The following is a 13,530-nucleotide window of genomic DNA, read 5'->3' as shown; positions in this document are numbered from 1 at the left end:
GGCAGTAAGTAAGCCTCTCCCGCTCTCCTCTGTTGAACTGTGGTTAAACAAAAACCATCACAGAACCCCAGAGGGAGAAACAGAATGCAAGATTCTGTATTTTTTCTAATCACTGGGTACAATATAAAATATAAGTAAATCTCCAACTGTTCTCTCTTTAATATGTGCATGCCTTCCTTCCCCACTATGCTAGGCTGAAATAATGAGGCAGGACCCAACCAGGTAATTAGGCTGGTTCTGGTTTTCTCTTACTCTGCTGTAACTGCTGGCATCCAAATTTCTATTACCTCCCTGTTGATTAATTTTGGGGATTCTTCTCTACTCTCCTCCTCTTCCTGCTGACCACTGACTCCTCCTTGTCTCACTCTTTTTCTTTTCTTGAGCCTTTCAGTTTGCTCCGTGCTGGACCCACTGTATATTTTGTACTGTCTGATAGAGGAAGCTTAAACTCATCATCCCTTGGATTTCTCTGAGTGTTGTGTAATCGAATTGTCTGGAGCGTAAATTCGCATTTGGTTATTCTGACATTCTTGATGAAAAAATATGTACATTAAAATCATAATGTAGTCGCAGATTTTTGCTTTTAGCATGAATATATTTCTTCACAGTGACACTGAAATTATTTAGGATTCCCAGTATTTATGTATTATTTTGACAGGTAGGCAGTGGGCTATGAATAATTTCAAGGTGACAGTTTACTCCATACAGCTTAAGAGGAAGGATTTTTCCCCCTCCCCTTTTTCCCCATCACATTTTTAATGGATAAACCTGAATTTTTCCCCATCACATTATTAATGGATAAACCTGAATTTCCGGCTTTCCCTAAGCCTTGCTGTATGGGCTGGAATGAATAAATTACTGATCAAATGAATTTTATTGTTTAACCACATCATTGACTCAGTAGGAGTACTGAACACCCTCTTGTTCTTGTCTTATTTTTTCTCTAGCAGATCTCCTTCTGTCTTTTGCTTCATCCTGTTAATTTAAACATGATAATTCCAAGCTGAAAGAGTCTGTAATGTGGAAAACATGGGCTTCCAGGGGTTGTGTGGGCTAGGAATAAACTTCTGACTTTGTCTGGAGGCAGGATACTAAGACTGCGCAGCTGGCAGGTTAGTGATGATTGTCATAAAAATTAAATAACAGAACCAAAACAAAACTCCAGAGAGAGGCTTTGTACAAGTTTGACGCACCAGCACAACCAGCTCAGACAGCTGGCTCTCTGTAGACTTTCTTGACAGGAAACAGTGCTGAGGCGTATTAGGATGATTTTTATAAACCTGAAGGCCAACTTGTAATGCGTTGTTTGAAAGTTAGATGTATTAATGATTTATAGCTTGAAGCAGAAATCTGTTTTCTGAAGTACTTAGATGACAGGTAAATGATATCTGTGCTGTTCTCACTTTTATTAGGTGCTCAAAACATTTTTGAGCTTTGCACTTGCTAAAAAGGTGTAGAGGGGGTAAGCCTTACCTCGACATTCATACCAGTTCTCTGGTGTGCAGCGAGATTCCTGCTCCTTCCTCCACAGTTCCTCTATTTCCTCCTTTTTCTTCCTCTCTAAGAAGATCACAGCATCATAAATTACAGTTGGTTTTGTTCCGTTCTTGTTACTGTCTAAGACAGGATAAGAGCTTGCTATTCACAGCATTCTTCCTTCCAGAGGTGTAAAACTAGGCCCTGCTACGTGGAAGAATTGCTCCAGCACAAGCAAAAATTAACATGCAAAATGTTTGGATGGAGTTGAAGCAATCCCAGCATAGGTCTGGGATGATTCCGCTAACAGCTCTGCAGTTATGTTCTGTTTCTAAGAGGATGAAAGGTTTCTAAAGGCTTCTAAAAGTGAAGCATTCTCTATGGCCCAAAGAATAATATTTCTGTTACACTGTAAGTTGGGGTCAGGTTCTTGTCTGATAAATATGCACATAAGTGCCTTAACTTTTATGGTTATATAAATTTATAACAACTTAATACATGGTTCAGTGGTTTTCAGACACCAAAAGGAATGAGTTGAAATAGCAAAGCAGGTTTTTTAAGATAACTGCATGTAGGCATGATCCATTTTGTGCTGTTATTCTGAGTTTAAAAAGATAAAGTAAATCTAAACTATTTTTAGGTGCAATGAGTCAGTCTAAATGAGTTGATGGAAAAAGATATAAATGAAAAGACAGTCCAGTTAGAGGAAGTTATGGAGTGTAATGCTTTTATATAAACATTCTGCAGAATTCATTCGGCTTTCCAAACACTGTCTGTAGATCTAGAAGTGCTTCGCAGTGGCTCATGGAGACCTCACTAGTCATATGGTGCTGTCTCTCTCTGGCTTCGGTTCAACTGCATTAAAAACAGAATATATATTTTAAAGTAGAATTTTAAAAGTATTTATGTAAATAATTGACGCAGTTCTTACAGTGCTGTTATGTGACTGTGAACAGTGTACACAATCAGAGATAGAAGTGGCCAGCAGGTTCCTAGCTGTGAAGAAAAAGCATTCAGTGAGATAATTTTTCAGTTAGCGTAAGGAGAACCCCTGATTTATTTCTGCCGCTGTTAAATCAAACAGTGTCGTGGAGTGGGAATGATTTTTTAAGGGTAACATAAACCAGATACGTTTAAAAGACTTAGGTAGACTAGTTTGCATTTGTGTTTTCACAGAATCATGATGAATTTACACACATGCTCTGACAGGGCATGCAATACGGTGAGCTACAATATTGTGGAGCACTATCATTCCCCTGTGTATTGAATGGTCCCAAATATATTTAAATATATATGTACATATATTGCTTTGTGTAGCAAATATGGCTAATAGAAATATTCAGATAAAATCTTGCTAAAAATTTTACCTTTTTCCAAGCTGAAAAGCTCCTTTAGGTGTTTATGGAAGTTAATGTTTATTTATCTTAGTCTGCAAAGACTACAAATAGTTGTTTGGGGATTGGAGGCCCGTTTCTTACTTGCAATACCCAGTCATTTTTAAAATAAATTAGTTAAGCCTAGTGGATGAAAAGTTCACCTCTAGCTTCCAGCTGCACCTTCATTTTGCACATTTTAGGCGTATGGTTACACCGCCTAGCAATGTTGTGAAATACCTTCTACACAGGTGTTTAAGCATCTGAGCCAGAAACACTGTGGGGGTCATCATTGTTTCTACCAGTATTTCAACAAATGACCAATGGACCCAAGCAAATTCAAGTGATGACAGACACGGATGAAGATGAGTAAAATAGGCTCACTTCAGCTGAAAGCGATACCTGTTTGAAGAGACGAAATTAAAGCTACAGCTTCAGTAAGTAGCATTCTCAGTCTTACAGCCATCTTAGGGTCCCACCAGCCAACCAACATTACCTTCTTCAAATGACTGAAAGCCCCAACAAGGATGAAGGACAAAGGGAATTCAAGGGAAACATCAGTTTGTTTAACAGACAGGAAACCTGGCTTTACAGGTTGCAAAGTTGTGCTGGAGCTAAGAAGTGCAACACCTTCTCATTGTCCCTGGTCAGCTCTTCAGCAGCAAAACTCCAGCCTTCATTCTTAAACTAGAATTGGGTATCTTTTAAAGATGTAGAGAGAATCACAGAATCACAGAATCACAGAATAGTCTAGGTTGGAAGAGACCTCCAAGATCACCGAGTCCAACCAACCTCTGACCTAAGACTAACAAAGAGAAAAATTGCTAAGTTATGGGCTGAATAGCAGCAGTATGACTTGCTATGAATCCAGGCACCTGCAAGGTATCAAAGCCACTTGCATCAGTATTTTTGGAAAATGAGACCAAGGATGTCAAACAAGGAGCCAGCAGTCACAAACTGTTTAATTCACGCAGATTTTCCCATAATTGTATCCGAGGAGGATGTCACACTTTTCCGTTTTCAAGTTCAACCTTTTCTCTGGGTGCATCAGCAGGTTTCGCCTCTTCTGGAAGTGTACTCTCCTGTGAGTTATTTATAATCTCCCACTGCTTTCCATAAGTAGAATTTCACTCACCTTCCTTCTGTCTGCCGCAGATTGTTATATTCCACTTTTGCTTTGCATATAAACTTTTCAACAGCCTGTTTTCTTCCAGCTCCAAGACATGCTAGATTCAAAGGAGACCACTCAGAGAACTGGGAAGGAAGTATTTATCCTTGGCAGCAGCAATCTGGGGAGATCCGTAAAATTCAATGTACAGAATCACAGAGGCTCAGCACATACTCCTAAAACATCTCTACCAAGTATGCATTTTTAAAGTAGATCTAAGAGATGCACAGCTGCACAGTTCTGCAGTTCAAAACGAGCACTTTATATTTTGTGGAGCAGTATTTATTCTTTTCAATGAGACTGGTTTTAGGAGCTTAGTTCAAACATCATCTGTGATCATTACCAAAACAGCATTGCAATTAAAAATAAAGGGTACGTAACCACAGCCTCCAACTAGAACTGTAGACTCCTAGGATATTCTTGATCTGCCACAGCTACTTTGGACCAGTTAGAAATTTAATCTATAAAGTTGTCCTTCAGGCAGTTAATTGCTTGGTAACTAAACTTTGCATATCCAACACAACCGAATTTATTATCTCTGCAAAAGAGCATAGAACTAGGCACAGCGACGCTTTCACTTGAAGCATTATCTAATTCTGCCTGCTGGGGTACCAGAAAAGAAAAATGCCCTTTCCTTTACTGGCTGAAGCAAATGTTACCTGTAAGTCTTTTTCATTCAAAGACTCTGTTGTCCACAACAGAAGGGTGCAAGGCTTAAAGCTCAGCTTTACCTTCAAACATCCCTACAAGCTTAGGCCTGTTTGGATTCTGTACGTGTGTTGATCATCAGACTCCTATCTGTGTCATCGTAATATCTTAAAACCCAAGCAGTTATGCCAAGAAGTTGACACAAATTTCACAAAGTGAGGGTTAGACAGAAGTCTCTGCTGCCTTTGCACAATATGAGAAGGCGTTCAGCAAAATCTGGAAAGTAAAATACAGACACTGGGACATTGATTTATTAGCTTTTCGGAGAGGTTTCTTTCAGCTGGGAGAAAACAATGTCATACACTGATTTTCTTGTGAGTGGCTTATCTCCAAGATGGCTTGCACGCAGATTTTTCTAAACTTTTCACTTCTCAGAAGGATAATGTCTCATGTCAGAAGGATAAAGGATAACTTCATGTCAAGAAGTACTGCAGAGCACAGTCATCTGAAACATTCATTACGGTGCTGAATTTCTGATTGCAACAGCTACAAATAACCTATGGGAAACAGTAAGAGGAATTGTTTATTCAAGAGTACATCCTGTGGCTCTGCAGTTCATCCAGGTGCACAAGCTCTATTTTTTCATAGAATGTTAGTTATTGCGGATTTCTTGTCAACAGATAACCCTAGCCAAGAAGATCTGAGCCTAAGTTTTGTACACAAGTCAATTAGGACTTGCACCTTCTACTGAACAGGAAGAAAAAAAGCCCAAACAAAAGGAGTTATGTAAAGACCAACAGATAGGGAAGGGTGTAAGCTTACATTGTTGTCATAGACCATATCTAACAGAAACAAAAATAGGAAGCACTGTTTGTTATCAGGCTTGCACGTACTCCTTTGCCAAATCTACCTTACCAGTATGATTTGCCCCAATGTCACCCTGAGATACTTTCTTATTTCCCACCTATTATTTTCTCTGGGTTAGTTTTGTTGTTGTTGTTTTTGTTGTTGTTGTTGTTGCACCAAGATTAAATTTGTGCCTATGCTGTTAGAGTTACTTCTAGCAGTAATGCTCACCTATCACATGCTTCTTTGAGACTTTGAGTGAAGAAAAAGTGTGTTTGGATGTAGTTGATTTTTCTGTCAAAGCAGTCGGATACATTCTGCATTATAACTATCTAAATCAGCACTCACAGATAAGGCTCTGAGTCAAATACTTAAAACAAAAAAAGCCCCTTAACTTTCAGGATTAAAGCCCTAACTTTTGTAGAGTTTTAATCAAAGCATTCACAGACAAGGACTAATGGCCTTTGAAACTAGTAATTCTGTAGACGATACAAGTAGTTTTTAAGTTACAAGTTCATAGCTGTTTTATTTAATCTGAATATTCCTCATGGTGCATGGATTTGTCATAAGCTGCTTGGCTTGTATATTGTTTCCTGACTGGACAGAAAAACTTGAAGCAAAAGTTTAAGTGGATGATGGATAACTGCATGTGATTGTCACCACCTATGTCAGTTCTAGGGATTTCAAGATACCTCTGAGAATATCCAATATTCATCTGAAAATATGCAAATACTAATCACCATGACTTAGCACATCTTACTGGTGGTGCAGCTGAATCTTACTGAATGGCAGTTTTTCACTCACAAAAGTACTCATAAGTTTTTTCAATGTCTCTTCTGTTTAACCAGATCAGCTGAAAAATTTGTGTTGAATTTTCTCTGTGAAACTTGCGCATCTCTTCCATTTTCTCTTGAACAGATGCAAATTACACTGAACACATTTCAGATAGACCGTGTTTGTAAAAGTCAGCTAAAATGTTTTTTCTTTCTTTCTTTTTTTTTTTTTTTTTCCTCTTTCACTCTGAAGTTCTACACGTTCTTGGGAGTTCTGCAAGGGAAAGACTGCAGCAATTAAAGACCTTTCCAACCTATCATTTGTAGAATATGGAGACCGATGGTGGTTTTGAAATGAAAGTTAAAGGCAGTGGTTTACAAACCATGTACAGTCGAAAGCACTGTACTTAAATAGACAAGCATCCTCTCTTAATTTTTACTGAAATGTGAAAGTCTGGCAAGTCTGACAAGTACAGGCTGAAATATGATCCTACGCTGATTCCTACATAATACCAGATATGAACTCGGAATAATAAGACCACAATTATCAGTCTAGGCTGAAGTTTTTGAAGAAGCAGGAGACCTTTCCTGCATAAGAAAACCACTATAAAAACTGATCCATTAGATCAATGAAATGCTCACATTTTTGACACACACGGTGTCTACATGCACAGAACAGTTATGAAAGAAGTAACTCAGTCTAATACCAAAGACATGGACTTCTTGGAAAAATCCCAGCTGCTCAGTCAGGAGGATTTAGAGTCCCTGCATTCTGGAAAGTAGTGGTCTTTTGATTATGATGCAATAATGCTGTAATTAACCTCTGCTAATACATCTTACATGCTTTTAGTATGTCTTAATTTAACTGCAGCCTCTGCAAAAATAAACAACTGCAAAAATAAAGATAAAACTTTGATCTGCACTTCATAACCCCTTTACTGGATTTTGCTTGCTTATATTGTTAGTTCTATTGCTCCAGTTGTTATTCAGAGGAGTCTAGATTAAGGATAATAGAATCTATCCTGTCACAAAAGTTAGCCAAATGTGTTAGGATAAAGTGAGGAACTATCAGGAAAAAGTATCAGCTGTTAAACAGCAGCTGAGGTTATGCATCCTCTGAGCCACAAGCCCGTCTGACATTTCTTAACATTTTGAAGAGATAAACTATCATTAAGTATTTTTGGCACAGCAATTCATTAAAAGCTCAAACCATTAAAATAAATAAATAAGTAGTCAGTGAAAACATTTCCCTCTGTTTACAGACATGAGTTGGAGCAGGTTGGATCCACAAGGATCTCATGCTAAAAGGGCGAGGTTTATAGAACCATTTCCTGCTGCATCAGCAAGTTTCTTCACTGCAATGCACCTGAATTTTAGTACAAATAGGAGGTAAGTTACTCTCTTTAAGATCAGCAAAGGAAAAAGCAGGGAGCAAACAGTAACACGAAGCCACTCGGTTGTACTGGGTTACAATCCAGCTACAAAATTTGTGTGTGTAAAATTTTTGAAACGGTGGTGGATATGCTGATCCTGGCTCAGCCCTGACTATGACACTAATCACAGCTGCCCTGTAAGGAACCGTGCAAGGAAAGGAAGGGAAGAGAAGGGGAAAAAACAGTAGACATGGGAAAACGATTTGTGAAGTCCTGGCAAACAAACAGCCAGCATTATCACCAAACCCATATGCATTCTTGTAAAGATGGCAGGTATCTTATCAAGGAGCCAACTCCTAGCTGCTGTTGGTGTCTAATCAAAAGGTCAGCAGTTATAAAAACAGCAGTAAAACAAAAATAATTACCTGAAGCAGTATTTTTTCTTAAATGACAAGTTACTTGTTTTACCTGAAAGCACTATCAAGTAGCAGGGGACTCATGGAACCCATCTGACAAATTAAGGGGTCTAATAAAATACAAAACAAGTTTAGAGTAAAGTCAGTACCACTGAGAAAGTAAGAGTAAATATATGGAACGTTTTTCTTTTTTTTTAAAACAAACAAACAAACAAAAAAAAACTAACAGGTAGATGTCCCTTTCTCCCAGCACAATATGCAAACCAGAAAGTGGAGAATAATCTAAATATATTTCCTTCAAAAATGCCACGATGCTAATGAAATACAAAACATCTTTGAGGAATTAGGAGCAGCTGCTCAGTTTTTCCATGACAATTCAACCTAGCAGGTAAATCCACATATATGACAATTAAATTCTACTTAAGTTCCTAGAAGTCAGTGGTTAGCAGCAATTTACATAGCACACTCTTTTACTGTCCTCTGGTTGCTGAAAGACTGCCAGACACCTGATGAAAGGGGGGTGCTTTCACCCTAGAGGATTTGGAGTTTTATACTAGATTAAAAGGAAGAGCAACACGTGAATGCTTAACTCATTGCAACAATGATGAGGCTGGATTAAAAACAAAGAAAAAATAATAAATTGAGATTTTAAATTGTCCACATAAAGATGCTAGAAATATCCATGGGATTTTGAACTACTGTAATAAACTTGGGCTGTAAGAGTATGTGGGTTATCATTTCCTTTTTTTTTTGTTAGAGAGCGGAATAAGCTAGAAGGAAATCATTATAATCTGATATAGATGACATCTCTGATTATTTCTTCAAAAAGTAAAGTGTCATTTATTCAAAACTAACATAGTAAGCTGTATTTGGAGTGTTACAGTAGTGCTCATGAGGAAAAAAAGATTTTCTTGTTTTATATCGGTAGGCTTTGCATAAGTATTCTACCATAGCTATGTTTTGAGATCAAGTGTTTTACACCCATTATTCTCAAACCTATCAAATATTAAACCCACAATGCCTTTTAAAGTATAAGCATCTATTACACCCGTTCATACACGAGACCTATACTCACTTGAAATACAGAGAATTGATGTTAGCTCGTCTAGACAATGCATTCACTTCTCCAAGGAATGGGAAACAACTTGGGATTTAGAGAAAGACCACTCATGTTTCAAGTATTAAAAACTTTATTTTCTCTGTTAAGGAATGTCATTTTACATTACATGCTTGTAGACAAAGAAACACAGGCAGAAAGAACTTGAATATTAAAAAAGTTCCTGTAATTCAGAGTAAATGGCCTGAGTGTATGCCACTAATACAGATCTGTTTGATTTCCTATTTTCAGGAATTCATTACAACAACTAGCTATCATCAGACAGTCTTCTGTTTAGAAAATATATGAGTGTGTACACACACAGTTTACATAAAGTGTTTTGCCTTTCAGGAAACCTAGCATGCCCCTCCCCAGGCATTCTCCAGGTACAAAAATGTTTATCAAAACTCATCTCTGATGTTGAAATGCGGCTGATCTTCAGGTTTAAAGTCTAGATTCGGGCTGCCGTCTTCATTCAGGATTCTTCGAGAAGTATAGCCAACAATTGGATATTTGGCCTTGTAAACATTATTGAAGATATCATCCAGTGAGTTTAGCTCCTCTTCGGTGAGTCCTGTCTAAATGAAATAGGGTCAAAAAAAAATAGATAATTACATTCATTTTTCTTTTCTGTTGATTATTCTGAATCTGAGGGTCAGGTTTGGGGTTTACTTTGCAGAGCACGATTAACTAAATTGATAGTGTAACCTGCAATTTTATTGTTCTCATTCATTTTCAGCCTTGACAAAACTTAAATACGTTCAGGTCAAACAAACTGTTGGTCTCCCTTCATTTTCTTGCCTAAGTAAATCACACCTAAAATAAGCAACCCGCTGTCACAGTTAGCATCCACTGCCACACCAGTGACACAGAATAAACTAAACCAATCGACAAAGAAAGTAACTTACTTTCTTTGTCAGCATCTTTTTAACCTGCAGGCAATTTCCCCTTTACATGCTTACTTACGTAAGTTGTTTTGGCTTCACAGATTAAAAACTTTCCTCTCCAAGGCTGTTAGCATGGCAGCTTTCATAAGCAGTTAAGTACACGTCCATTTTATGTATTGAAAAAATATTAATGCATTTTGATTTTAAATTAAAAAAATGTACTTAAAGGATAAATAAAGTGCATATATAAAAAGTTAATCAAGTTAATAAAAGGTAATAAAGTTAATAACAATAGAGTTAATAATGGTCAGGCAGTTGGACTCGAGTTGAATTATTCTATTCTAATACAAATTAATTGAATATTATAATTCATCAACTTTCTGAGCTTTTCACACGCATTAACTAGCAGCACGCAAAGCAAAAGAATAGAGCTCTGCAAAGTGCAATTAAGATAATAGTCCACTTCTTACTATGTCATGAGTAAGATCTGCTGGATCCAGAGACATCTTTGCAACTCCTCTTGTTGAGTCTTTCCCAACCAAAGCATTGTATGGGGCTCCTTTTCCATAAAATTCTGTCAGAGGTAAACAAAACAAAACAACAAAGTGATGAGCTGACAATGCACAGGATAGGTTCAGCCTCTACTTTTCACCAGCCTATTTGACTTGTGTTTGAAACCAACAACTCAAGTCAAAGACCCTTCCTTCCAAAACCGACTTTTGATTTGCTACTTTTTTATAATACATCCAGTCCTTAAACAAAACAAACAAAACAAACAAACAAAACAAACAAACAAAAATCAGAGGGTGCAGTTGTATAACACAACTGTTGAACTCCTATGCTGCAGTCTTAAAATTTTAGGGAGCTATGCTTTACATTCTTGTGAACAGTTTGTAGACTCTAGAATTTGCAGCAGCAAGCCCTGTCTAACTCAGGATTTGAAGATCATCAGATATATACGTCCAGACAAGGTGTATTGACAAGCTTAGTACAAGTAAAGGAGCAAGCTATGAGGGTGCCTGTTATGACATTAGGGCAAGTGGCCAGGACCTGCTTGGTGCCTTCAAACATTTTACAAATGTTTCCTGTTTTCCATAAAAATAAAAATGGAAAAAAAAAAAGGAAAAAAATCAGTAAAATCCCAAGATACAATTCATAAAGACTACTGCATTTAGCTCAAATATTTAGAAGTATTACTGTCTTTTCATCATTGGAACTGTAAACTGAATGAAATAACCAGAGTTCAAATTAAAACATCTCTATTTCTTGGGGAAGGCACAAACAGCAAATAGAGCACTAAGCCAAGTGTAAATGATGAGACAAGAAGCCTCATGAAATAACAAAATTTTACAGGAGAAAAAATTACTCTGAGAAATTACAGGAGAAAAAATCCCCATCCAAAATGACAGCCAACTCTTCCAACAGTTTTGAGCACACCACTGGACAGCACGGGTAAGCAAAGCATCAGCATGGGAGAAGGCACGGAGCTGAGGGAACGCTGCTACTACGCAGTGCAATATGGGCACATCCGAGGTAGCGGTGGCCTGGTGAGCTCACGTACCCAGTGCAATAAAATATTTGATTCCACAGCTGGTGAGGACTCACGGACCCAGGCAGCTGTCATCAGCGTGCAAGCTTACTTGGACTACACTGGGTCGTCTGTCTGTGTGTGTGCTGTAAGCTCAAACCAGAGTAAACTCTAGACAAACCCTTATCATGGGAGGTGCTAGTGGAAGGTATTTTTTAAAAGGGAAAAGTGTATTATTTTTGCTGCAACTGAACTGCAGATTTTTAATAGTTTGGGTTCGTTTAAGAACAAATGACTGAATAATAGCACAGAACTAAGCAGACAGCAGAGGAGATGCAAACTTGCCTTTTCCAGAGGTGACATCAAATACTACTCCTTTCACTGCTAGGTAGATGGGCTGTCCTTCCTGGAAAGAAAGAAGTCAATATATCCTCAATTCTTAAGGGTAGGCAAAAGACAATTACTTTTAGCTATGAAATCCATACTTACAAGAGAATGAAATGCTCTTTTCTATATTCTCGGGGAGCTTACAGTCCAATGCACAGTAAATATATAGCCTGGCAATTTTATTTGACCCCATAATCAGCAACCTGGTAAAAATTATATGTCTGTGTGCACCTGGGTAACACAGTATTTGGCATTTCTATACCTGGCCGCTCTGAAGGCTCTCCTCTGTCACCTATCCATGCATCCTTGTGTCAGCTATTGTCATTGTGCACCAGAAAGAGAAGAAACAAAAATGAAAACAGCACTGGGGACTATAAAGGAGATAAAAAAGGATGTGCACTCTCACATCATAAGTTGCTCCCTACAAAAAATCTGAGTGTCACCTGGAAGACTAGTGGCAACATCATATTTCCAAGCCTCTCTCTATTCTGAATAGGGAGAGTAAAAGGATAGACATGGGTTAAAGCTCAGTTTATTTTGTGGAAATCTGCCTCTCATTTGTGTGTATACAAACATACCTGTTCTCTCTCTTGAAATTTCTTGCTTGTGCTTTAAATTGTCCCAGAGATCTTTTGAGGATTTAAGCACATGGAATAAGAAAAATCTGTTTAATCTCAGTGATATAAAACATGTCCCTTGTGCAAGTCACCTCATGACACTTGTCTGCTTGAAGATGATAAACTACAGCTTTCTGTTTGTCATGCAGATGGATGATGGCCAAGATAAAAAGGTGTGCGGCAAACAGCATTCTTTATTTGATTAAGAGAGTAAGAGATAAACACACAAACACACAGACCTGATCTGCTGACATCAGTTTTACTCAACCAGCCCGTGCCTCTCCTTTGCTGTGCGTAAGATGTATTTCTAGTCAGAAGCTGGTTAGTTTCTTGGAAGGATCTAGAGAAGACCCCGAGAAGGTCAGCCAAAAAGTTTTTCAAAAGAGAAGACATCTGTGTATTGATGTAGGATTTTAGCACCTTGGAGTTTTGCTGAGGTTTCTGTGTCACAGAAAGCTAAAAACTAAGTTTAAATTTATTTGTTATTTCTATCAGGTTGTAAAAAAAAAAAAAAAAAAAAAGTGTCTACACGGGTGGTTTAATGAATTACTCGGAGAAAACTGTTTTAACCTGAAACCCACTGGCAGCACTACCTTGCCAAGCAGGCCGGGAACAAAGCTGTGTCACCTCATGTCCGTGCACGGCTGCAGCGGGCCCACAGGACAACAACCCGAGCACCGCACGACACAAGCTCCCCCTGTGCCCCCGGGGCACAACCCACGTCCTACGGCAGCTCCCTCGCCCCGTGCCGCCCCGTGCCGCCCCGCAGGGCCCCGCCGGCCTCCCCTACCTGCTGCCCGTCGTATCTGGCCAGCTCGGGCTCGGTGAAAAGCCGCACGGGGGCCTCGCCCGGCGGCGGCGGCGGCTTGAAGCGCAGCTCCCGCTCGGCCGCCGCCAGCAGCGCGACCAGCAGCAGCCGCCCCGCGCCGCACGCCATGACCG

General features: G+C 38.8%; 1 protein-coding gene across 1 annotated transcript; it reads right to left on the bottom strand.

The window, feature by feature from the left end:
- Positions 1–8,886: 8,886 nt before the first annotated feature.
- Positions 8,887–13,525, bottom strand: NENF (neudesin neurotrophic factor). Its single transcript, XM_035320027.1, has 4 exons — positions 13,379–13,525; positions 11,930–11,990; positions 10,527–10,630; positions 8,887–9,747 (listed from the first exon to the last, which is right to left on the bottom strand). Exons 1-4 carry the CDS (start codon positions 13,523–13,525, stop codon positions 9,571–9,573), a joined length of 489 nt encoding a protein of 162 aa, XP_035175918.1. The 3' UTR covers positions 8,887–9,570.
- Between the last annotated feature and the right edge of the window lie 5 nt (positions 13,526–13,530).

Source organism: Oxyura jamaicensis, chromosome 3 (assembly GCF_011077185.1).
Source record: "Oxyura jamaicensis isolate SHBP4307 breed ruddy duck chromosome 3, BPBGC_Ojam_1.0, whole genome shotgun sequence".
Classification (NCBI taxonomy): Eukaryota; Metazoa; Chordata; class Aves; order Anseriformes; family Anatidae; genus Oxyura; species Oxyura jamaicensis.
The sequence above is the reverse complement of the archived record's forward strand: the minus strand, read 5'-3'. Positions and strand labels throughout refer to the sequence as shown.